The 26,640-nt window shown below is 48.2% G+C and overlaps 2 protein-coding genes across 2 annotated transcripts in view; both read right to left on the bottom strand.

The window, feature by feature from the left end:
- LOC149370236 (uncharacterized) overlaps window positions 1-26,640 on the bottom strand; it is a 77,887-nt gene that overhangs the window by 16,461 nt on the left and 34,786 nt on the right. The gene's annotated exons all lie outside the window — the stretch shown is intronic.
- Window positions 14,095-25,705, bottom strand: LOC149370238 (uncharacterized). Its single transcript, XM_089560730.1, has 2 exons — window positions 25,090-25,705; window positions 14,095-14,237 (listed from the first exon to the last, which is right to left on the bottom strand). Exons 1-2 carry the CDS (start codon window positions 25,510-25,512, stop codon window positions 14,136-14,138), a joined length of 525 nt encoding a protein of 174 aa, XP_089416856.1. The 5' UTR covers window positions 25,513-25,705; the 3' UTR covers window positions 14,095-14,135.

Below are 26,640 nucleotides of genomic sequence, written 5' to 3'. Positions count from 1 at the left end.
CAAAACATTTCAGCTTCAGCACTTTCGGAGTCCCCGTGAGGCGAGTAATAGGTCTTTCTTGAAGGTAGTGTCAATCGGGAATTTCCCCGGCGCAAAATGCTTAAGCGGGCGCCGTTAGGACCGCTACATGCGCCCACTATCAGCGGAAGTTTCCTTGTATTTGGAGGTATATACAGCCAAGAAATCTTTCTGTCGCCCCAAAAGCGGCTTGCCAGTCACCCCCCCCCCCCCCCCCCCCCCCGCACACACACACACACTCTCGCACACCTGCAGCATACATCTAGAGAGTTTACCAAAAATATTTTATTTTCATCCCCTGCTCTACATCGCCTTTGTAACTCGCGTTATATATCTCGACTACCTATAGCTCAGTTTCTTCAAAAACACAGCTAATCATGGCTTGTCGCTAGTACAGTGTAAAATTAAGATGTTGGCCTATGCTGATGTCATCTCCGTCTTTTGCTCTGATGAAAACAATATGATAAAAAAAAAACATGCTTGCATTGGTTGGGGGCACTTCGTGTCTGTACGGATTGATTGATTGATTGATTGATTGATTGATTGATAATAACTTTTATTTCCACCGATGTAGGAGGCCCCCTACTCCCCGTCCCTGGCACGCAGGCCTAGGGGACGGGACCTCCGCGACTAAAGACTGGCGAAGATACATTGTCTCTTCGCGGCTTCAGCCGCCAGGCGGACAGCTCGTTTCTGGTCGGCGGGGACCTCGCTTCGCAGAAGGGCCTCCCAGGCTTCTCTACTCTTAATATTGTCCTCAGCACCCGGGGATCCAGGGCATTGCCAAATTATATGATCGAGGGTCCCCCTCGCTCCGCAGGTCTTACATTTGTCACCTTTTTTATCGTCTAACGTGGTTTGAAATAACCAGACAGGGTTAACGAAATCGTCGCCAGGCGATGGCCTCTGTATTGGTTAAGTTTGGACCTGGTGGTGGCATTAGACGCCTGCCTAACCTGTAGTGCACGGCGATTTCCGCGTACGTTTGCAAACGTTCGTCCATCCCCTGGGGGTCGGGCGGCTGTACAGTTACCCGGAAGTAGAGATCTCGGGCTAACATGTGGGCCGCCTCGTTACCGGGGACGGATGTGTGTGCTGGGACCCAAATTAAGGTGATCTTGCGATCAATTTTGGCTGCGGACAGAATTCGAGCTGTTTCTGGCGAGACCCTGCCCTTTCCGATGTTGCAGATTGCTGTTTTGCTGTCACTAAGAATCAAACTAGCCTTGGTTCCGGCGCAAGCAAGCGCTGTTGCGACCTCCTCGGCCGTATCTATGTTTCTACTCCTAATGGAGGCGGCAGCGCCTGGTGCACCTCGGCCGTCGACTACTGAGGCGACCACCGCCCCTGACCTGCCACTCGCTGCGTCCACGTAGGCAACCTCATTTGCCCTGAAATTTCCGGCCCTTTTAACCAGCGCCTCCGCCCTCTTCTCCCGTCTTTCCCGGTGATGTTCTGGGTGCATGTTGCGGGGGAGGGGGGGAACTATGATATTCTCGCGACATTGTGGCGGTAGGGCGACCTTGTCGCATATGCCCCTATCTACTTTTCGGCCGACCCACTCTAAGATGGTCCGGCCCGTATTCGTTGTACTCAGTCTTTCGAGCTGGGCGATTCGCACCGCCTCGGCGAGTTCAATCCAAGTATTATGCACCCCCATTTCCAACAGGCGGTCTGTAGAGGTGGAGATAGGTAGGCCCAGCGCCCTCTTGACGCAACGCCGAATAATTGCGTCGATCTTCTCTCTCTCGTTTACCCTAATATCGAGGAATGGCGTGGCATAGCATATTCGGCTAATAATATACGCCTGCGTCAGTTTCAAGAGGCTGCTTTCTTTGAGGCCCCTGCCCTTCAGCGCGGCCCTCCTGAAGATCCCTGTTACTTGCGCAGCGTAGTTGCTGAGCTTCTTGATCGTTCCTTCATTGTAACCGTCCTCTTGGATAAAAAGTCCGAGGATCCTGATGTGATTAACTTTCGGTACAGCTTTGCCCTCTACCTTAATTTCAAAATTCCAGTCGCGCTTGCACCGGAGCGCTTTCGGATTGTAAACAAAAAGTTCTGATTTCTGCGGCGAACACACAAGGCCCCTTTCGGCCGCGTAGGACACTACAGTGTCTGCCGCTGCCTGCAGCCGCTCTTCTATGCTACCGTCACTACCACTGTTCAACCATATGTTGATGTCATCTGCGTACAAGCTAAATTTTATGCCGTCTATGTTCCTGAGTGCGGCGGGCAGGCCCCTCATTGCCACGTTAAAAAGGAAGGGGGAGAGCACCGATCCCTGTGGCGTTCCCTTACTTCCTAGGTAAACCTTGGGGAATTCTAAGTCCTGAAATTTTAGTTTTGTCGTCCTGTGCGACAGGAAATCCTTGATGTAATTATACGTCCTTTCGCCGACACCTATGTCCTGAAGCCCCGCAAGGACGGCCGCATACTTAACATTGTCGAAGGCTTTGGTTAGATCTAAACCTAAGATCACCTTCGCGTCTTTGGATCTCGAATTTATAATGTCATGTTGCAAGCGAAGCATCACGTCCTGCGTACACAAGCCCGGCCGGAACCCGACCATCTCATGCGGCCACAGGTCGTTCTGCTCCATGAAGCGTGTCAGTCTAGCCTGGATGACGCGTTCCATAAGCTTTCCTACGCACGAGGTTAGGGAAATTGGTCTGAGATTTTCTAATCCGGGCGGTTTACCCGGCTTAGGGATTAGCACCACGTTTGCAGTTTTCCACTGCTGAGGGAGACGGCCGCTACTCCATACCTCCTGCATGTATTTCGTGAGCGCCGTTATGGACATGTCGTCCAGATTCCTTAATAATTTGTTCGTAACCCCGTCTGGGCCGGGGGCCGATCGCGTCTTTAAAGTCAAAATTTCGGCCCTAACCTCCGCCTCTGTTATGGGCGCATCGAGAGTCTCGTTAGGAGTGCCCTTGTACTGCGGGAGGGGGAGGGATTCTGTGTCGCCGATGTAGGTGTTTACTACTTTTGCCACGAGCTCCGCGTCCGTCCCCTCGAACGCGTGCCTGGCCTTCGCCAATCTAGTGCCCGATTGTGTTTTTGAGCTATCAGGGTCCAGGAGATGTCGCAGCAGGCCCCACGTCTTGGAAAGGCTCATATTGCCTTCCATTTCATCACATCTATTGCACCAGTTTTGCTCAGAAAGTTTAATTGCGTATTCCTCAATTTCCTTATTATGCCTGGCTATTCTTCGCCTCAAATTTCTGTTCCATCTCTGTGTGCGGAGACGTTTTTCCATGTCTCGTTTAGCTTCCCACATGTGCAAGAGTTTGCTGTCGGCGGTTGTCGGTGCGTCTTCCTCCTGTAGGGTCGTGGTAGCGGCCTTAACTTGGCGCATGAGGGCTTCCACCCATTCGTCGATATCCTGGATGTTCTGCTCTACGTCGGAGCTTTCTCTGAGTTGTCTGAATTTATCCCATTGACACAAACTTGTGACGTCTTCGATGAGACGTTGCGTTGTGAAAATGTTGCCATTGGTGCATTACAAGAGGAGGACCGTAAATTCGTTAAATAGAATATTTGTGACTTTTCTGGGGCGCTTTAAAAGGGAGCCCATGCGTGGACAGAATTTCATGCTACCTTTATACAGTACGGTGAGTCTTTCGTGCAGTTTTTGCCCACTAACCTGTTTCATGATTTTTATTTTTCGAAACCGAAAACCACCGCTTCCTGGCAGCTGTGCTTATTAGGTGACTAAATGCTCATCTGTCTTTAATGTATATAGTCGTGGAGGAATTTTGTGCTGACACACTCGATTTCCTAAATATTCGTTTTTCCTTAGATTACCTGTACGGCTTCTCCAGAAGGAAGCTGACAAAAGTTATGATCAGTCATTACTTCCTCTACGTGCAGCCTTACCTAGCCTTTCTTGGCGGCCTTATATTAAGGCGAGTTCAGAGGATGTACATTCAATAGGCCCCAAAAACCTTTCTTAGACTTCAAACGTCGACCTTACGTGTTAGGACATGCCATCGAGCCAAGCGGATGTTTGTGCCATGATCAGTGAATTGCTACATCTGCAAGCAAGGAGGAACTATTGAACAACGAAATTATTTGTGACGCTATGTTCGATTGAGACATAGCACACCTCATCAGTCTCTTAAAAAGGACATTGAGGTCATGCCTTAAACTATAAGATTTGTGCCAGTAATGAAGAACACCGGAATTCCGTGTGAACTTTTCCTGTTAAGACTGCTTAGTGTGTGAAGAAGCCGCATGATTGATAGACACGCACAATCGCCACTTTCGGCGAGGACACTGTTCAGAGAACAGTTCATTTTAGCTGAGGACGTATATGCTGCGAAAGTTCAACCTCCTGACTGATCACCCTTTCTTGACATGTGCGCCTTCAGGAATTTTTATGTGCGGGCAGAGCAAGGGAGTGATAGTGGCATGAGGCCGTATGCCGAGGTCGCGGAATTCGATCCACTCAAGTAAGGCAAGACGAGGTCAGGGAGGTTCCTGATATTCCATGCGGCAACAATAAAAAGAATCTTCGAAGATGGCCGAGTAGCCTAATAAGGCATCAGTAAACGAAGCTTCTCTGTTGCGCCCGCCGCCACTGGCTCGATTCCCACTCAAGGTTAGAGTATTTTAGTCGGTTTCTTTACTGCGTTAGCAGTTTAGTCTCCTTTCTCAAAAATTCAAAAATTTCCGTGGTGCGCGCGCACGTGCGTGTGTGTGTGTGTTTGCATGCGTGCGTGCGTGCGTGCGCTTAAGCATGTGTATGCACAGGCGTGCACAATTCGGTCGGCGCACATCCGGGCACTCACTGGCAATAAAATGACAGACGGTTGCAATTGTCGGTATTGCGAACTTTAAGCGCAACTCATCACACGCTACCTGGCATGTGGCGTATTATGCTGCTAGCCAATCTTGGGGTCTTCCCGTGGCATCCACCTTCTAGGTGGCGTTTAATTCGCTCTGCTACTTGGACAACCGGTCACGCCGGCTACGCCGACTACGACGCGGAACGCGGGTACGGGCGCATAAGATCTGCGGTCTAAAATGGCCCATCTACCTGCAGCCGATCTACCTGAGGTGGAATGCTGTGAATGCTGCACGTGTGCCGTCGCAAAGCGTTCCACAAAAGAACGCGAAAACGCTAGCGAATCTTGACACCGCGATGCAAAAAATGCAAAAACTTGTTTTTGAGTCTTCGCGGTGGTGAGCAGCGAGGTTGCAAGTTGGAAATTTTCGCTGTGACGGGCCGCTCAGTCGCCCATTCGCTTGCATGTGAACCAACCTTAAGCCTCTCGCCTCAGACACAAACAGCCCGAAGCGAAGGTTCTTGCACAGCTTCCGTCCTCACCGTTCGGCTAAGTTTTTTATGTGGCACTCTCGGTAAAAGAAGACGCATTACGTTCGCTACTATTGACGAGGGTGGAGCTGGGGAACACTCTCATGATTCGGTTGCACTACACATAAGTGCCCCCGAAAGCTAAAAAGATTAGACAGTCGTCGCCGCAGCGCGGAAGTAGCGGACACCTTAAATTTCCTCACTGTGCGCTTTTCTTTAGACTACCTGTATAGCCTCTCCAGAAGGCAGACGACTCATGTACTTACAGGGTATTTGGTTCCTGTACTGTTGTATCGGCAGCCTTTTCTGGAGTTCCTTAACAGCGAATGTACATTTATTTCTTCTGCTGCAAAAACGTTCTTCTCTGAACTTCACACTCTGACGTTGCCTGTCAATGCATTATTACTTCATGCTGAGGAGATGTTCGTGTCATGGATGGTAAATTTCCGCCTGCGCAATGCGCGAAAGACCATTGACCATTGTTTTATTCTGTGCAATGATGCTACGCTCTTCTGGGACATAATTAAGGCGAACGTACACTTGAGAAGGACATTGAAATCACACGGATTAGTACCCGTTTTTTGCCAGTGGAGAAAAACTGTGTTGTGTCGTGTGATCTATTTATGTTTCTGTGACTGTTTAGTCTCCAGAGCCGTATGATGGACCCTAGAAGAGCCGCCTTGCTGGCTCCCCTATCTAGATGCATGGGTGTGCCTCTCAAACTTCTGATGTTTAGGGAGGTGGGGATTTGCAGGGGTATGGTGGGCTCGTATTACACAGCCTGGTGTTTTGTGGCATGGACTTACTGCGATTTTCCTTTTCGGAACTGTTTCCATGCAGCAAAGAAAAAATCGTCGCCGTAGCTCAGTTGGTAGAGCACCAGACGCAAAATTCGGAGGTCAAGGGTTCGGATCTTATTGGGGGCATGTGTATTTTTTTTTCAGTTTCATCAATTATCGTTAAAAATAATTGCTCTTTAAGCTCCTATTGATGGACACCACAAATTACTTTTAAAAAAGTACACATCCCCTATGCTCCTTGGTTTCGGTTATTGTTGGCTTCCCTCATGAGCGGCAGAGAGAGGCAGATATAAGCCGCTCGCCAGAGAATTCAAGATACAGCAGTCTGAGAACAGCGTGACGAAGCTGCCTGCTAGTGATTGACATTTTTTTTATATGAGCAGAACAATTTCAATGCATCGACATAACAGAAAATCACTTCATCGCAGTAACATTTCATTTAAGTAGCACCTTTCTAGGCGTTTTTCACATCTCAGCGAGCGCATGTATTTCCGCATTGCCTCTTTGTGTAATCACTTTTTTTTTCTAAGTATCGTACCGCTGCTACATTCCCACCTTTCATTGCTTATATCCGTCGCGTGCAACAAAGAATGTTCGGATTCTTTAAAAAGAAAACACATATGTATATTTCTTTGCTTTGTAATAATAGTATTATGCGTGTTCTAACGCGTCAAAGCGGCGCGGAGACTATCGGGAACGCTGTAGGGGAGGACTCCAGATTAGCGTAGACCAGCTGGGGTTACTCAGAGTGCACTCACATCGCACAGCTCACAGGCATTTTTCCATTTCGTCGCTATAAAAATGCGACCTCGCCGCCGGTATCAAACCCGCGACCTTGGCATTAGCACCGAGCACCACAGCCACTCAGCCATCGTGAGGGGTCTTATTCATTATCTGCTATGTGAGACAAGGAATGCCTCAGAAAGTAAATGTTGCACAACGTGATTGGGTCATTGCGCCTATGCTTCACATATTTATGGTACTTCACACAAAGAAAAGGAAACCATTCTCACTCAGTGCTTTACGAGTTAAAGCAGTGCTAACAATTCGATTAAAGCTGTACGTAAGCATGTGAAAGGGGGATACTATAAAATCCAACATTTCACGTTAATCTGGCCTAAAATACTTCAGAATTACCAAAAGCACATTGCGGAAACGCCAATTAGCTTTCTTCCTAGCTACGAGAGTTCTTTCAGTTTTGTTGTTGACATGGATGCCATTTCGACTGGATGCCATTTTCGCACTCCATAGCCCCGACAGCTTTCCCTGGGTAAATCTACGCGCTGGCATATGCCATTTGGTCCGAAAAAAAGAAAAAAAGTATGCCGTGTTGCACAAAATGTGCGGCTGAACCGAGTCCCGAACCGGTTCGGAGCGGTTCCTTTGAATCGTTCCGGTTCGGGTTCAGTTCCAAGATGGCGAAAAAAATTTGGGTTCGGTTCGGTTCCAGTTCCGGGCAAAAATTCGGGTTCGGTTCCGGTTTCGGGTTCAGGTTCGGTTCCGGTTCGACACCCTGCCCCTAGCCGTCACGCCACGTGACACCGTGACGTCACACCACGTGACATCGGATGAGAGAGCCGGCCTCAAGGAGGATATATCCTCCTTGGCCGGCCTCCACCTCGCGCCGTCGCCGTGGGATCCCTAGCCGTCACACCCGCGCATTTCGAACGCGCGTTCACACTCGCTGTAGGTGAAACGCTCGCTCCACCGGGCAGGCAGACGCGGCTTCCGTGGCAATCCAGGCGCTCACCCAACGCGCGTCTCGGGGTTAGTCGGCGTTCCGCTGTAGCCATGCCGTTGTCTTCCCCCACGACGAAGGCTTCTAGTGGTTGTATTAAAATGACCAAGTATTCAACCAAGGAAAGCCATGTATTACCAAGCCTAGCCACTAATATGCTTCGCATTCCCCAGGCTTAGCCAAGCTGAGCCTCAGCCATTTTTTTGATGCTACGATGGACGTACCAAGCTTTACCTCTGGCTTTTTAAAATTTTACGAGGTTCTCCTGTATCGGGTACCTGCGAAATATACCCCATGCTTTGTTTTGTCTTTTTTTTTCTTCCTTGCTGTCTTGTGTCCACCATACCTTAAGGACTTGTTGCACCACTCCAGAAGACCGAGGAATAGCGAAGTGTGTGGTAGCTAGAATGCAACTTGTGAAACTTTTATTTACCTCATCAATGTTAAAATTATCTAACGGTATTACTTCGAAAGTGGCTTCTGTTCTAAAAAGTTGCCAGTCTGCTAAATGAAGCTTCCAATGTCGCGGTTTTGTTGGGATGATTTATGTTGGGGATCTTTAACTGATTAGGACCAGAAGGTGATCATTGCCATATGGGTTGTCAACGACATCCCATTGAAAATCATTAAAAACAGACGGTGAACTAAATGACAAATCTAAGCAGCTCATTTTCCCAGAGGTTGGGGAGCACTATGTACTTTTACCAGAGTTTAGCAAACAGACATTACTTCTAAGAATAAGATCCTCTATAATTTGACCTCTGGTATCTGTTTTTTCACTTCTCCAGAAAGGGGAATGTCCATGAAAATTGCCAACTACCCGATAAGGCTCGGGTAGTCGTGCTAAAAAGTTTCCTAGCTCTATGTCTGTAACTTTCAGGTGTGGCTCGAGGTATACAGAGCACACTGTAGTTGTTATATACCAGGTGTCCCAGCTAAATGTAACCAACCTTTTAAAAAACACGGGGTGTCCTAGCCATCTGAAACCAAATGAGGGTTGTTTAGAGTCGCGTGACCTAGTCTGCAGTATTTTTTTGTTCTTCAAGGTTGACTAATTAGACAAGCTTAATTAACTAACTTTTTAATTATTGACTTGAGGAACAAAGCGTCAATGCAAAAGTTGTAGATCGCTTTAAGAAACAGCTTACTGAGAAATTTGCAGCAAAGTAATATTTACGTAAAGTAGCTTTTTAACCGGCCTTTAACCATAACCCGCACAATAAGAAAAAGCTTCCACATGACAACTGTGCCACTTCAACGTCCCAAGACACGCCTTAAAGAATAAAATCCGTTTTTTCTGAAGTCCTCTCCTCGATGAGACTTTGGGTGCACATTGGGGCAGAGAAGTGAGCGAGCAGCTGGTCACGTGACAACTTTCTTTTAAGGCCAATAAATGAAGCTAAGTAAATCGTAACTTGACGGAAACAGCACTACTAGCAGTTTCTCGAGGTGATCTAAAACTTTTGAATTGACACTTTCTTCCTGAAGTCAACTATTAAAAAGTTAGCTAATTAAACAAACTAATTAATTAACTTTGAAGAGCGAAAAAAATACTCAAGACTAGGCTACGTGAATACGAACAACCCTGAGTTGGTTTCACTGGACTAGGACACTTCGCCTTTTTTTAAAAGTTTGGTTGCATTTAGCTGGGACATCCGGTATGTAAGCAGAGTGGCTTCTGCAGCCTCTAATTTAGTTTTAAGTTTCACTTCATGGGCTGCTGTTCCACTTTGCACGATGATGGCTAACCCTGCCGATAGCATGTTTGCATGCTCTCAGTCATGCCGGAGGCAGACCTAGGTTAGTTTCCTGCAGGCACTACGCAACAGGGGAGAGTGAAGTTAGGATGTCCTTTATGTCGGTGAAATTATTTAAGATACCCTCCCGTTCCCACATATTATGAATGCCATCTTGTGTGTGGAGGGTGAGAAACTGGGTTTAGGTTGGCTTGCCTCCTTTTTTTTCCTATCCAGGGAGTTCCGCCGTACCTGCGATGTCGACGGCACGGAGCTACCCTGGCTCGGGTCTATTGCCTCTTCAGAGGCGCAGGACGATCGTGCAGACTGCATCTGGGTCTTTGTGACAGATCTCTGCCCACAAGGCGAGGTCTCGAGGTCCGCTGCCTCGAGAGGCAGCATGACCTGCTTTGGAGGCAGTGGAGTAGTGTTAGCTACCTCCAACAGGGGCGAGGATGGCTCCGCCGCAGCCTCACTGTGTGAGCTCTGGGCAGATGCCAGAGGCCAGTGTGATGGATCGCCCCTTCGCACCACATCGGCTTTCCATTCTGATATGTGTTCTTGCCTCTTTAAATGAAATGTTTTCTTTCGTTTTCAATGTAATGATTTCTTTTTCCGTCTTCCATGATGGGCAAGACCTGGAGTAGGCTGGGTGTTCGCCTTTGCAGTTAGCGCAGCGGAATGCTGCTTCGCAGTTTTCTGAGGCGCGTGCGTTCTTTTGAAGCACACTACACGCAGGTTTTGCGGCTACAGCAACTCTGGGAACCATGGCCAAATCTTTGGCAATTAAAACAGCGTCCGGGGTTAGGAATGTAAGGTCTCATGGTAATCTTTGTGTACCCTGTTCGATGGAATCTGGGAGGGTGCAACAAGTGAAAGTAAGTACAAGATGCTTTGTTGGGATTTCTTAGTTTTCCTTTCTTATTTTGATCTGTTCAACAGTGGTTACATTTGGATTGGCTAGGCCATTCAAGCATTCCTGTTCGGTGATATCCAGGAAATCGATTTCAGAGATCACACCAGGGGCAGTGTTTAGTGACCTGTGGGGTGTGACGGAGACATGAATGTCCCCAAATGCCAGAATGCTGGAGAGTTTAGGAACTTGAACTTTGTCGCGTATTTCTAGGAGCAATTCTCCGCTAGTTAGTTTGGTCACCTTGTAACCGGGGCCCAACACTTCTTTGAGACACTTCGCAACTATGAATGGCGATGTTTTTTTTTGCTGGTTTTTCAGGATCTTCAATGTGGACCACGTGATATTTTGGGAAGAGTTCTTTTGTTTTGTGTACAAACTGCTTGGTTACATCGGTCCGCCCTCTCTTGAGAGGGCGATCGTTTGAAGAAGGAGGGGGAGCCTGTCACAAGCTGCCTCACTTGTAGAGCGGAAGATACGAGATCTCGCCGCTCCTCTGAGCAGCGTAAACTACGGGATCTACCAGCTCCTGCGAGCATGCCTCGACATGATTCTCGGGGGCAGTGACCGGATGGCGCGCCGGGCAATCCGGCGAGGGAATAAAAGGGCAGACCACCGCCCGCCCTGGCAGTGCGCTCTGGGGAGGTGCAACCTCTCGGGTCACTCAAACGGCCGTCCGTTTGGGGAAAGTGTTATTTCTTTTTCTTCGCCGAGCCCGCGGCCAACTCCTCGTTCTTCCTCGTCTGGCACGACCGCCGCTACTGAACTCTGCAACTATGACGCTCCATCGAACAAGAAAGCTGTGAGAACTCCCTTTTTTCCTGCAAAAGACTCTCGTTTAATTGAACATTGTTTTCGCCTGTGTTTAAACCTTGCTCTGGCTAATCTTACGTTTGTTCTGTGCAACTCTTGCCCCTACTTACTATATCTGTAATATTTGCTTCGTTTTCGTTATATTCTTTTATCGCAGTGTTTGTTCATTGTCGGGGTTTTTTAGTTGTTTGTTTGATTATTACGCAGTGTAATTTGGACTACCAGTTGTAAATAATCAATTGCTTGAAAGAACGGTGACTTACTGTGAACTTATTCCTCAATCCCACACCGACACACGTGCTTCACGGGTTGACCGGCCTAACTTTTAACTGTGTACTCAAACCTCATAGAGGGACGACGGGTAACCGTAAAGGGGATCCCGCGCCTCTGTTGACCGTAAAGGCGGGGGTTGGGACAGAGCCATAGGATACGTATATTATTTGGCTACGGTGCCAGCCACCCACCACGGAGCCCAACAAGGGGGCAGGATAGGCACTTGCAAGGAAGCCCTGCACACGCCAGCTGTATACCCCGGCTATAGCTAAATATGACAACTCAGGATAGTTGGCCCTACAAGGTTAACCCTCGCAGCCAAAAAAAGGAAAAAACCAAGAAGTGAGTAGAAGACAGGAGAGTCGTGAGAAAGGAATAAGAAAATGAAAGATGGAGTGCGGAGGACAGGAAAAGGCGACTGCCCATTCCCCCCGGTCGGGTCAGGCCGGAGGTGCCGCCTACAGGAAGCTGGGGCCAAAGTGGTGTGTTGCCTTCGCCGAGGGTCCTTAAAGGTCCAAATGCTCGGCATTGGCTCAACCACCAGGATTCCCTTTTCCCCGGACACGGCGATGCCACGCACGGCTAAGCGCGGGTGCTCGGGTACGTGGTGGCGCACTGCTACTATCATCCCCCTGCGGGGATGCCCCTGCGGATGCTGAGGAACTCGTGGTGTCGCCACTCACCAACATCTGCATGTAGCAGATGCCCCCCTGCCGGGGAAATTGGTAAATTGGTCTTTGAGGATAGGAAATTGCGCAGTATCTGTCTCACATATCTTGATGGGCACCTGAACTGCGCTGTAAGGGAAGGGATGAAGGTGAAAGTGAGAGTACAGAACACGAAGTGAAGAGACTTCCTAGCTGTCAGAACTGCAGATCTGACTCACAGAATGAATGATTTGAGTCTGCTTTGCCAACTGATCTATTGGCCACAGTTCTCTCAGTAAATATCTATGAAATGACTATTGCTCTGTGTGCTAATGAAATAAGTTTTATATGGGCCAGGTGCCATGACTAAGGATTTGTTTTTGTCCCATATATCAGAGAATTGGCTTTCTTGCCGTTGCTTCCTCCGCTTTTTCTTTCTCCCTCACTGTCCTCTCCCTACCCCTTTAATTTCCGCTGGCTGCAGCTCAGGTACTTATGGATATGATGAAAGATGCCGCAGCCAGCAAAAATCTTTTCCTTCCTTTTTCTATTACGATCAACCACTAACACTATCAAGAGTCGCAGCATTATAGCCACTTGTCAGAGAGGTCACTCCATTTGGGAAATGTTTGTTTCTTCCGCGTCCTCGTCATTACCATTCACTATTACGATCAACCACTAACACTATCAAGAGTCGCAGCATTATAGCCACTTGTCAGAGAGGTCACTCCATTTGGGAAATGTTTGTTTCTTCCGCGTCCTCGTCATTACCATTCAGTGGCTCTTCGTGATACCTGTACAGAGTTTTTGGTGTTAATATTAACCTTTTGATGCTTGTGCAATGTACTCTTACTGGAAACCTGCAACCATGGCAAGGACTTTTCACACTGCACTGGTCAAGTATGTTGTCTTCGCCAGCACTCAATGTTTCAGATGAACTGTGCTCAGCGTTTCCAGGAAGTGCAGTCACCATTTCATCAACATCCATGCATGTTCACAAAAGTCCCCTTTATCCTGCACTGGACACCGCAGCAATGGTGCGAATGCATTTCTAGGGGAATTTTGTAGTTTCTCGCTCACAGCGCTCCACGGTGGTGGACCTACCTGCATTGCGGGATATCCGTAACCGTTCGTCGTCGATAAGTGCGGCACATGTCCCAAAAGCACAGACTGCTTACACAACACGCACAAATAGAACGAAGTCAAGTCCGCTTCTGGAAACACTGGTCGCAAGGTCGAATGGCACGCTTCGGGGAGCACAGTCAAATCGCTCTTGAACCACAAGAGATTACATACTGAACACGCAGACCGAAACGGATAGTCTCTACCTTCACACTTTGCCGGACGCGCTTCCCGTTTCGCTTGAGCCTCGGCGGCTCTCAACGCAGGATCCGCACGTCGCCGGCGGATCGCCTCCCCCATCGCAGCTTGACGGCGACGACGCCTTCTCTCTGCATCGGCGGCTCTCACGGCAGGATCCTGACGGCGACGGCGGATCGCCTCCGCCACTGCCGCCCGGACGGCAGGATCTTGACGGCGACGGCGCCTTCTTTCCGCTTCGGCGGCTCGAATAGCGGGATCTTCGCGGCGACGGCGCTTCGCCTCTGCTTCGGCGGCGCGAATGGCAGGATCCGCACGGCGCCGACGTTGAGCCTCTGCTCTAGCAGCACGTTTCGCATCCTCAGCATTCAAGCCCAGTGTGCCAGAATATCCTAGCAAAATGTAATTCGAGCAGCCGGCTTCCGAATCAGCTGTGGCAGCATTCGAGTATAACGCAGTGCAATATTCTAGCACGCTGTCATTCGCGCAGCCAGATACGGAGTGGTCTTCCATCGCGCAGCGCTCCGGTCGTGAAGGAAAATTCGGAAGCGGGACAGTCAGGGGCAGTCACAGCTCGAAAGCGGCAGGCCTGCCTCCATGGCGGTAGCGGTGGTGTCAGCCCACGTAGCTGCCAGTGTTTTGGCAATGCGACTCGAGAACTGTTGTGAAATGAGCGCGCAAACCATAGTTAATGCCGCAAACGGCAAACAAGAATGAAAAATTATTTGGACATACACCTTCCCTTGGCTAGATGAGTAGGTGCGCCGACCGGCATGGGATAAAGCGTAGTCCCGCGCGCCTCCGCCTCATGGCAATACAGCTGGCGCTGCTGTTCTCCGCCCGGCGCGGATCGTCTGCTAGCTACTCGCCGCGGTTGCATTTGGCTTTTCGTTAGGGGAGGGGAGAGGTGCTAGTCATTTTTATTTCTGTGGTTGATGTGTCGCGGAACGTTGAAGACTAACACTCATGAGAAAGATGACAAAATTTCCCGTCGCTTGCAAAAAAGAAAAAAATTGGCAGCGGCTTAGCTATGCCAAGATATACGTACATATATCTTGGTTAAGCTTTGTTATAACCTTGGTTTCCCCCCTGTTACACCTTGGTGCTACTCACCGCCGTCAAGTCTTTCTTAGGCCAGAGTCTCTCGGACACGCCACACACATATCCGAACGGATTGTTCGTCAAGTCCGCTTCGAAGGCCCTTGTCGCACTCGCACTTTCACTAAGTTTGATCACGTGTTCAGTTGCACGGCGAACCTTCGCGTCGTCTTCTGCATCTCGAACCCGTTGTGAGGTAATGATACGTCTCTTTGCTTCCTGGCGACGTCTCTTGGTTAACCGTTCTTCTCTTTGTTCCGGCGTCTCCGCTGCACGTTTGGCCTTGCTACGCTCATTTTTCCTACGCTCAACGGCTAACTGCCACGCGACAACCTCGGGGTCCGATGAATTAAGTCTTTCAAATCTCCTGCGCCGCTGAGCAGCAGCCCGACTCTCTTTTTCCTCCATAAAACACGGCGCAGTAGCTGCGTATCCCTACACGCGGCGAGGCGCGCCGGCGGGCCAGATGTGCGTAGTGACGTTACGCAGCTCCGCGACGGCGAGCGCGCGCGGCGAGGCACGCCAGCTATAGACCTTTCCAAAAAGGGCTCCCTGGGCGCTGCCATATTGTTCCCTGGACTGCGGTGGGCACCTCCCGCTCGCACGGTGGAAGCGGCGAAACGCCTCCTCTCTGGACTGCTAGAAACCGGTTCCGCCGCCGGAAACAATATGGCAGCGCCCAGGTGCGCCTCGCGCATGCGCAGTATGGTCGAGCAAGAGAGCACGCGATACGGTGTAGCTCACGCTACAAAAAAGAAATTCGTTACGGATTAAGGGGTTGCTTTATAAATACCTAGTGTTGCGTTCAGCTACTCTGCTGTTGACGATCTCGATGAAGCGCAACAAGCCCCCGCGCGAGAGCGAACTCGAGGCACCCTGGCTGGACAAGCGTTTGCGGGACGGCAGGCTGGAAACGCTGATTGGTCAAAAAAATATGACGTCATACGCGTGACGTCATAGGTCACGTGATATTTAATGACGTCATGTCCGGTTGGGGACAGGCATGTTTTCCCTAGATTTTCCCCCGCCACCGCTCGTCAGCGGACGGGGCTGCTCGCGAGGAGCCGAGAGGCGAGGAGGCAGCGTGCACTGCAGCGTTGCCTCCTCGGCGTGTCCCCGTCATGTCTTTCGACCCGCCGCGGTGGCTCAGTGGCTATGGCGCTCGGCCGCTGATCCGAAAGACGCGGGTTCGATCCCGGTCGGGGTGGTCGAATTTCGATGGAGGCTAAATTCTAGAGGCCCGTGTACTGTGCGATGTCAGTGCACGTTAAAGAACCCCAGGTGGTCGAAATTTCCGAACCCCTTTCACTACGGCGTCCCTCATAGCCTGACTCGTTTTGTGACGTTAAAACCCCAATAAACCATAAACCCATGTTCTTCAGTGCGCGCGCGAGATTAAAAAGCGCACCTGTCGCGCTGCGCTGTCACACTGCATGCCTGCTTCCGTGCATTTCTTGCGGACTCCTTTCAGTCATACTTAGCTATACTTTGACCAAAAGGCTTCTTAAACAGTTATTTCAAGTTTTATTGCTATGTATAAAGAATATGTTTGTAGCAGGTGCGTGAGCCCGAACAAAAGAAAACTGTTTTTATTCCCCTTCAGTATTCCTGCTTATCGAGACTTAAGTATTTATATGTTGCAGTACATCTTTTTTCAGGCATCACAACTGATGTTTCGATGTGTTTGGTAATTGACTTCATTGTAGCTTCATACTTGCACCATTTAAACTCTGCACATAGCTCTTTTTTCACAAAAGGAAATGTGATTAGGTTTCTGAATAGAGCTGTGCACGGGCCGCAATTTCGAACCCGCGCCCGGCCCGGGACTTAACCTACCGACAGGAAGCCCGGCCCGACACTGAAGGACCCTGAGCACGCTCGTGCTCGGCCCGACCTGCAAAGCGGCGACGACACAAAAAGAGAATTTCAGGAAAATGAGTTTATTTCAATGACATTCAAATTTTGACCTCGCATTCCAGATCACAGTTTGGGATTATACACAAGACACAACGCATAAAGGTATAGATTTATCACTCTAAATATGCAAGTTGTTCATTGATGATGGCTTGATCGAAACAAGAGCGGCGCTCTTTCATTACGAATCCTGCGGCGCTGAAATTTTTCTCGCTGCTTGAATTGGTGGCCGCAACGGCTAATACTTCCATAGCAAGAGAAACGCTTGAAGTATGAAGGGGAATGACAGACGTGGTGTCGTAAGCCATGGATGGCGTGCCACAACAGGAAGACTTTTTGACTTGTTAGAGGATAAGCGAGCAAATAAGCGACAGGACGGCGCTATACTGCGAATGCCGATGTGGCCGCGACGTCCCTGCTTGTACTATTCACGGGAAGGCACGGTGCTGTGTTCACTTTGCTGACAAGCGATTACGGCGAAACGCAGCACTGCGCCAGAATAGTACAAGCTGAGCCGTAGTGGAGGCGCCAGTGACATTCTTCTAATGCCTTTCATGTGGTGCCCCCCCCCCCCCCCCCCCTCCTTCGCTCTCGCCCGCGACTATTGTCCGTCTCCCCGGCCGGAACCTGCCGGGTAGGCGGACAAGAGAGAAGGCTGCCGGCTCTGCGGTGCGCTGCGAGTGGCGAGTGGAAGAATTTAACCTTTTCCCGATGTGCTGCTGCAAGATAGACATCTCGCGACTCCGTGACCCCGCGACCTCGCGTGCGCCGTACGCAGCCCTGCCTCCGCTTCCCAGAACCATCCTTTCTTCTTACAAGGCGCCCAAAACTGGTTGCTTTGCCCCAACGTTGGTACTTGCTAGAACGAAAAATGCGTTTCTAGCCCCAGCTAGCTTTTTTTTTTTAGCGTTTGTACTATCCTCCCGTCCTTGTACATGCCCTCCTGGATGGTCTAGACACAAATCACTTCCTGCTGTGCATGCAAGACGCCCAGCGCACCACAGCCATATTCGCACTTCCACATATATGATACATGCTTTGCCCAACTTAGAGCCTTGGGCGTTTGGTTGTGAGTAACACCGTATGGCGCGTAATGCATTCCCATCAGGCAGAATTGAAATATGAGAAAATTCATCGCAAGATATATTTCCTTGTATTCTCCAAGTAAATTACTTCTATACTAACTCCTCCCTTCTGAAGTGACCAAAAGATAAAACAACTCAGCGTGTAAAAAAGGTGAATGCAAAAATACACTACTTTTGTGCAAAATTCACCGGAAGTGCACTTAAATTGCCACAAGTGCATGGCCAATTAAGGAAAAAAAAATCAAGGGCAAAGGACGGAGACGCACAACAGAAACACAGGACGACGCTGTGTTCTGTGTTCCTGTATTCTGTGTTCCGAGTTCTGTGTCCCCGTCTTTTGCGCTGGTTTTCTTTCTACAATCGTGAACCAATTAACTCGCCCAGCTCTCCACTCTACTGGACCAATAAGGCATCAAGCTTCACAGTGCATTAGTGTTATATCTTACGCTACATATTTTCGAATTGTTTTTGCTCGGCATACACGTCTTTCATTTGCTTAGGAAGAAAGCAGCGCAGTCAAGAAAGTTACTCCCTCCTGCCAGCGAAAATTAAAAAAAATGCGGGTTTTTCAGCGCCAGTATAAAATCTTTGCATGCTGACGGCATGTTGAAATTTTCGTTAATGCACCGTAATAATTATCTCATGAAGCCCCAGCTCTTGTGGCCCAGGACGAAGAGTACGATGATTTATGGCAATATTTGAGGTGCATTTATGAGCCAAGTTCTTATTGCTCTAACGTTCTCCTAAGCAAATAAAACTGAAAATTGTGATAATTTTGATAATGCTTTATGGAGCTAACACTACCAGGACGTGGTAAATAAACAAAAAATAAATTCTTTGATAAAGGCCTGTACGCTGCACTTGTGCTGCTCATTTATTTCATGCTGTCCATTTTCTCAGTGCAGTGTCTTCTTTGATATGCATATTTCTGGCTCATTACATACTTTGCTTCGGTTCACAATTCTTCTTTTAGCTATATTTCATCCATTTTCCTGCCATAATCTCTATTCAAACGTAATTTGTGTAATTTTGCTTTGTCCTGGCTCCTGCAATGTTCTAGTATATATGAATGATGTGAAGACCTGTTTCAAGCTGTTGCACTATAATTCAGTCTAACCTCCTCGATCACGATCACCTAAGCCTTTCCTTATCTGTTGCCATACTTTTTTATGGAAACACTTAAAAACAAAGCACCATGATCTATTTCAGTATTGTTTTATTTGCCGATCTAATTTTTTCGAAGATAACATGGGATACCAACTCCCCTTTAATGTCCCCGTTCTCGTCTCGAAGTCGCGAATTTTTAGATGTGCGCTCAGTATTCTTGTTAGTGCATTTGTGCTCACAAGGGACTATAACAGCCAACGCGGCTAATACGCTAGATTTAATCCTGACAAATCGATCTGACATAGTCTCACCTATTACATACCTGCCAGGCATCAGCGACCACTTGCTAATGCACTATGACATTAATCTAGCCACTCCGAACACTAACAAAAAGAAAAAAAATAATAATACGAGACTACAATGGAGCAAATTTTCAGGCGATAAATAATGAACTATTTTTTTTTATCGATGCTTTCCCATAGCTTTGGTGTCCGCAGCATTCAAACCAACTGGAGCATGTTCACAGCTATAATCACCCAACTCACAGAACAATACACTCCTGAACGCACTGCTACCACCCACTCAATAGCTCCCTAGTGTAATAATCACATTAAACGTTTATCTAACAAAAAGAAAGCCTCTACCGCATCGCAAAGTTCTCGCCAACTAGTGAGCGATCGGACTTCGTATTCAGCGGCTTCCAACATGTATGTTCAGGCGCTCAAAAGCGCTAAAAGCACTTCCACTCGCATGTAACCACCAATGTCAAAAATTCTGGCGGGTCATTAATCCTTCCACCGACGATAGTTTTGCGTTATCTGACCCGTTAGGCGACCTCATCCCTTCCGACGTTCGCGTCACGATTCTTAACCGCGTAATCACTGACAACTTTACACCCATATCTGATGTATACATATGCCTACAACTCACCACTTCAACTATGTTTTCATGCCACCTATAACTGTTGCTCCTACTGGTGTGAATAAGCTTATTGATGGACTCAGTGTTCATTCCGCTCCGGGTTATGACTGCGTTACTTAAAAAGCACTGCAGCTTATTCGCCCATTATACTAACCAAACTTTTCCAGCATTGACCAGTCAACGCTGCTACTGAGTGGAAGATCGGAAAGGTGGTTACAGTCTACAAATCCGGCAGCAAAGCATCCCCTATTAATTATCGTCCCATATCCCTTACCAATACTTGACCCAAAATGTTCAAACATATAATATTCACCAACCTTGTTAACTTCCTTTCATTGAACAACTTTTTATGTCAGCGCAACATTGTTTTCGAAAACTTTACTCTTGCGAAACACAGTTAATATAGTTTACACATGCATTGCACTGTATTCTAGACCTATCATCACTAACTGGCTGTATATTTCTGAATTTTTCAAAGGCTTTCGACGATGTATGTCACAACCTTTTGGCTCACAAACTAAAACATCTTAATATTGACTGTAACTTATTGAAATGGATTGAATGTCTACTTAATCGCTCACAATTAGTTATTGCTTACGGTTATAACACCTGTTTTACAGAGGTGTCTTCCGGAGTTCCACAAGGTTCAGTTCTTGGACCCTAGCTACTGTTCCTGATCTAACATTAATGATCCCCGCTCTCTTATGGATTCTAATATTCACCTATTCGCTGATGTTTGCGTCATTTTTAGAGAAATAACCAACACTAACAACCTTACATTACTTCAGTCAGTGGCGGTCACAGAGAGTGGTTTTAGGGGGAGCGGACAGACTGCTGTATATAAAAAAAGAAAAAATAGAAACAACGATTTTTCATTTTATTTGCACAAAATTTTTTTTGCGCTTTGTTATTGAAAAATAAATGGCGAAAGGTATAGACGTTATACCATTACTCAATCTTTGAATGTTAACGTTTACGCGAGCAATATTCATTTCGATACCAGGGGAAACGAGTCGACGTCTGAGATAATTGCCACGACATGTCCACTAAGGTCAAAGCACCTGCCCGGACATTTCACCAGTGGGGTTAGCGGCCTTCATTTATCAGTTCTGGGAAGTGCCTTAATTTGTTCTGCCCTCAGTCCCCAAGGCGGCTGGTCGGTGCTCCTTGTCAAGCCAGAAAGGGATGGTCCCCTCGCTTGCGTCGCTGTGTCCCTGGTGGGATAAAGACATGAATGGGTGGCTCCCCCCCCCCCCCCCCCTCCCGCCGACGAGGTTGTTGGCCACCGCAACCGCAGGTAAATGGCACCGCCGTCGCCGCCGCGCCGGCGGCATGGCAAGACAACGGTGGCGGGAACTTGATTACTTTTGTATTTTGTAAATAGTGTACAAAGCTCTCCCCTGTCCTTTCTTGCTGTCGCTCCCCTCTATACTTCTCCTTACTATCCTCTCCCTTTCCCTGTCGTTTCCGCCGGCTGCAGCTCGGGTGCTTAAGATATTAGATAGCAATTGCCGCAGCCGGCAACACTCTTTTGCTTCCTTTTTTTTTTTTAAATAAACCACTACCACCAAGGCAGGAACACGATACCTATCAACGTGTAGAACGTGGAATTGTGTGAAATAAGACAGCCGCTAACAAGGTGAACGTACATAGCAGGGGACTACTTGACGAGACCGCCACTGACTTCAGTGCGAAGAATGGTGAATGCAGCTATATATGAACAAATGCAAAGTCATGCGTGTATCTAGAAAAACTTCCGTCCCACCTCACTACTACATCGATAACATTTCGTTGGAATCAGCCTCATCATATAAGTGCATCGGCGTCCACATTACTTATTATCTTAACTGGTCTCTTCATACCGAGAACATAATTGAAAATGCTAATCGCATGCTTTGCTACTTACGTCGCAACTTCTTTAACGTTCCTTCCAATTTGAAACTACTGCTTTATCAAACACTAATACGATAAAAACTCGAGCATGCAACACGTGTATGGCACCCTGCTCATGACTTCATTAATGATCTTGAGCTGGTGCAAAATAACTCTGTGCGTTTAATCCTTGTTAACTACAACCGCACAGCTATGAAGTCTAATATCTGCCTCCCATAACTGACATCGCGTAGAAAAGTGTTTCGTATCACCCTGTTCCACAAGCTGTACCATCATCCCGCTCTTCGTGATCACCTCATCCCCCGTACAATTTCTGTATCCCGCCGCATTGATCATGATCACAAAGTTGGAAGTATGTCATGCAACAGAAAATGCTCCTCGCAGTCATTCCTGCCGCGAACCTCATGCGACTGGAACCACCTTACCGCAGAAGTTGCCGGCACTGAAAATTACGAGCAGTTCCGCGTAGCACTAGCTAACATTGTATATTCAGGCGCTGTTTAATGTTCATGTAATCAACTGTATTTTTCTCTCAGTTTTAGTATATTTACCATTCCCCCTGTGTAATGCCACTAGCCCGTTGTGCTCTAAGCGGTGCGGGCCGGGCTCTATTATTTTACTTTCCTTTTAGACTAGCCCACCCTAACATCTGTGTAATGCCACTGGCCTTGAGGGGTAAATAAATAAATAAACAAACAGAGTAATATGCAAGCCTCTCACACAACATTCACTAATATTTCTTTCTTTCTGTAATAACAATTTGTAGACAGCCTAAAGGCTCATATTTCACTGACGTGAAGGTTCATTTTTCAGTCACAGTTCCATACTGTAGAGCGCAGGATAGCGCTTGTGCTGCATAGTTATTCTTCTGTGTGTGTCATTGTAGGCGCTATTGTTTGTTTTCTCAAGTACTATGCACCGTGTATCCCAAACTGAAGTTCTTCTAAATCTTCTTTGATATTAGCAGTTGCAAATTCAAGCCTTCTGCAGGATTTGAAGGAGGCCCAAGGAGACGAGGACTAATTTTATGCATATGCAAATGTAAACAGCTAATCTATCTGTACTATTGTAACTTGCATTCTCTTTTTTGCTTTATGTGCTGTTCTTATATTTCGTGCCATAATGCTGAATGTCGTGATTTTTGTATGTATTATAGTGTAAATTGATACTGTATGTCTGCTGTCAAAGTGTTTTCTTTTTCTTTACTGTAATGCGCGATTGTAATGTTTATCTCTTATATTGTTTGGTGTACTTTCCATGTTCTTTTAAAGTACCAACTTGTTTTTCCTACGTTCAAAACTGTCATCTAATGGTCCCCTGGGCCTTGTCAAGCTGTGTGCACAGCTTGTAGCCCAGGGTGACCAGCCAGATTTTTCTGGTAAATAAAGTGCATTGACTGATTTATTAATTCATTGATATGCAACTTACAAATGATTGGAAATGAGGGGAACATGTGCACAGGGCGGAAAGGAAACACTGAGGTGGCCCCGAGAAGGGCCTTTAGTAAGGACGACATCCGTTTTGTGCCTCTTCACTAAGCAGCGACGACACGGCGTGCGCAGTCCTCGTTTTGCACGAGCTGTCGAAGCAATCCTTGGTAAAAAAAAAACACGAGGGAACAAAGTCGTGCTGTGTATGCAGATGCGATCGCCTCGTGGTTCCATTCACGGCGAACAACCATCCGGCAAGCCTGGCTCTTTCGACGGATTCAGGAAACGACTGAAAAGAACAAAAGTAAGGAGCGAAGAAAGGTGCACTGCTTACAGGTTAGAACACAAAAACAAAGCTAGGCGCTGCACTCGGTTAACCCATTCAACGAGGCGTGGCGTGAGCTTTAAATCCGATTTCGACAAGGCGTGAGAAGTCGCTAAAGAAGCAAAGGCACACTGCACTGAATGAATGATATAGATAGACTAAGCGCAAGTCATAACTTCTCTAAAGCCACACTGCACTCGTTTAACCCTGCAACGAGGCCTAGCGCGGGTTCTGATGTCTGGCGCCGATTTCGACAAAGAGAGGGAACACGGCCGCGAGATTGATGCCCGCAATCTTCCAGGAAGCAATGAAGCGGCCCTGAAAAGGGCCGTTTGGAGCAGCTCTTCAACGTCAACCTACAGCGGCGTGGCGGCGAGCAGTAGGCCCAGCGTCCGCGGCGAACAATGACATCGGCTTCCGAGAAGCATATCCAGGGAACGACGCTGCAAAAAAAAAAAAAAAGTTTCGTTACAAGCACCGCAATTTGGTGAGTCCTCAATGCACGAGAAAACTTGCGACAATGTAGTTCAGTCCTTACCTCAGGGTTGAGAATGCGCACCCCCGACAAGCGCGTCAGCGTAGCTGTCAAACGGCGGTCCTCAAAGCGCGCCTGATGCGGATCCTTGTAGTGCCGCGGCAAAAACTTTAAATACGAGCACGACACTAGCCACGTGCTCCTGGGGAAACGGCGAAAGCCGCAAGCAAAAACTGCACAGAAATTTCAGCTGGCTGTCGCCGCCGAGCGCACCACGCACGAACGCCATAGCTGCACACGCCTCGAAACGAGCGCGCCGAGGATCACGAAACGAATGCGGCATGCCCGCTCACCACGCACGCGCGGCGCGGCGGGTGCACCTAGCGATTCCCCAGGCGCTCTAGGGAGAGGTCGAGAAAGGCGCGCTGACGCCACGTCCGGTTGAGAACGAGGGCGAAGTCAAAAAACGTCACGGAGAAGCGCATCCCATCGACCAATCAGCGTTTCCAGCCTGCCGTCCCGCAAACGCTTCTCTGGCTGGCCGCTCTGGCTCCTAGGGCGGCGCGCGATAACAGCGTCGCGGTGCGGCCGCGCAGCCGCTGCGCTGCCCTGACAATGGCACTGAGCGGTGGTCTATTTACTTTCAGAAGCGCTGATAAATACTCCTAGGTCCATGATTTACTTTACTTTGTTCGTTTACTCATTCGCTTCAGTATCGAATTTAAATATAAGCTTATTCTGTCGATCACTTCCAATTAAATGCACTAATAATAAGAAAACTAGAAAAAACTGCCGTAACATGGCGTTTGAATATGTAACACAAAAGTCAAGGGAAAATTGATACTACACGTACCACATCTACCACGTTACTGGAACAAACTAGTAACGTTGACACCTACGGCCGCGCTAAACGAGACAGATATTCCAAACTCTGCATCCCGGACACTATAATGTGCACACGTCTCTGCCTTTTTTCTTGTGCAGTTCACCCCCAATAAAGTCATATATCGCAGTAATGTCGAAACTGATGTGAATCGGCTTCATACAAGCATAGCAAAGGGCGGGGAAAGCGGCGCGCGAACCGGGCTTTCGCCGGTGGCGCCACCGCTACATCAACTGCGAAAGCTGTTTAGCGCGGCGGTAAGTTTGGCGGCATGGGCATAGGCATGGGCGGGTAACTACACTCGACACACGCTGGCCTGACGAACTCTGCATCCCATTCGGGGAAAGCAGTACTCAGGTTGGATACATGGTTTAACTCACCAAACTCATGTCGTTCTTGTGCCATTGTCTTTCTGACACGCCACACACGCTGCCGAACGGGCTGTCCGTGAATTTCTGGTGAAACTGCCTCGCTGCAGTCCCAGATTCACTGAGACGAATCACGTGGTTAGTCCGTCTCTCTGACTTGGTTTCGAACGGCTGTTGTTGAGCGGACGTCGAGGCGGCGGCTTCGTTCGCGGCTCGTTGTCGTCGCTTCTCCGCTTCTTGTCGCCGTCGTTTAGCGAGCCGTGCTTCCCGTTCTTCTGGCGTCTCAGCCGCACGCTTGGCCTTCCTTGCTTCCTTCTCGCGTTGTCGGCCGGCCTTGTACCATGCTACGACTTCGGGATCTGTCGATGTAGCTTCTCGTAGCCTTTGCTGATGCCTTACTGAGTACGTGCGCTTGCAAACCGCCTCTTCATCCATTGCGCATATGACAAGCGAGTGCAGCTGCGCGCGCCGCCGCGGAAAGAGCAAGGCGCATATTGGAATAATGACGTCACGCGCGGCGACGGCGCGCAGCGAACACCTGCGGCTCGGCGCAACCGTTTGCCATGGAAACGGCGCATGTGCAGATGTGGCCTTGCGCCCCACCCGGCGAAATGCTGAGCAGCTGGCGTGTAGTGAAGCTTTCGCTTCAAAAGAGCGCGCGCTTCGCCTGCCGAGCACACCTATCATCTTTCGGATGTCCACAGAGATAGTGCCTAGAATATTGCCTAGACGACGAAATAACACCACCAGGTTACGGAATTCACTGGAAAGATAAAAATTCGCTAGGCGGAGGGGTTGCAATTATTTACCAACAATCATTACTTGTCTCAAAGTTACTTGATATACCTGCAATCGAGTGCGTCATCACTAAAGTACATTTCGATGAGCACAATTTAATTGTGGGTGTTTTTATCGTCCACCTACACAAGAAAACTTTTTTTCCGAGCTCAATGAATTTCTTTGTTCCATTCAAAGCTATTCTTGCAATGTCCTCTTGGGTGGCGACATCAATATGCCGTCAATAAACTGGAGTAGCGATTTTCCCGAACCCTTACAAGCAAAGCTGAACCTTTTGTTGACCTCGTAATATTTCATGACTTAGCTCAATTGGTAAAAGTGCCCACCAGAATTCAAAACGATACAGCTTCAATTTTATACCTATTTCTTGTAAGCAATGCAGTACTCAACCGTAATCCCGAAGTACATATTTTTGATGGAATATCTGACCACAAAATGATATCTTTAACAGTTCAACTTTGCCATACCACTGACAATGAAAGAAAAAAAAGTTTCGTTCCAAACTTTTCGCGTGCTGAAGACGTTGATATCTTAGACGCCATGGATAGGTCGATGTCGTATTTTATCTCGCTTTCAGAATCAAGCACATGCTGTGTGAACGAGCTATGGTCTTTCTTTAAGAACGTAGTCCTGAAATGCGTCAAGAACTTTGTTCCCACGAAACTAAGTATACAGCAGCGCAAACGTCCATGGATGACGAAGAAAATAGTACGGATAGGGCGGAAAGCTAAACGAATAAGAGAACAACACCGTCAGTGTCCAACA

Source organism: Amblyomma mixtum, chromosome 1 (genome assembly GCF_055824585.1).
Source record: "Amblyomma mixtum isolate Tamu chromosome 1, ASM5582458v1, whole genome shotgun sequence".
Classification (NCBI taxonomy): Eukaryota; Metazoa; Arthropoda; class Arachnida; order Ixodida; family Ixodidae; genus Amblyomma; species Amblyomma mixtum.
This window is presented reverse-complemented; position numbering and strand designations above follow the sequence as displayed.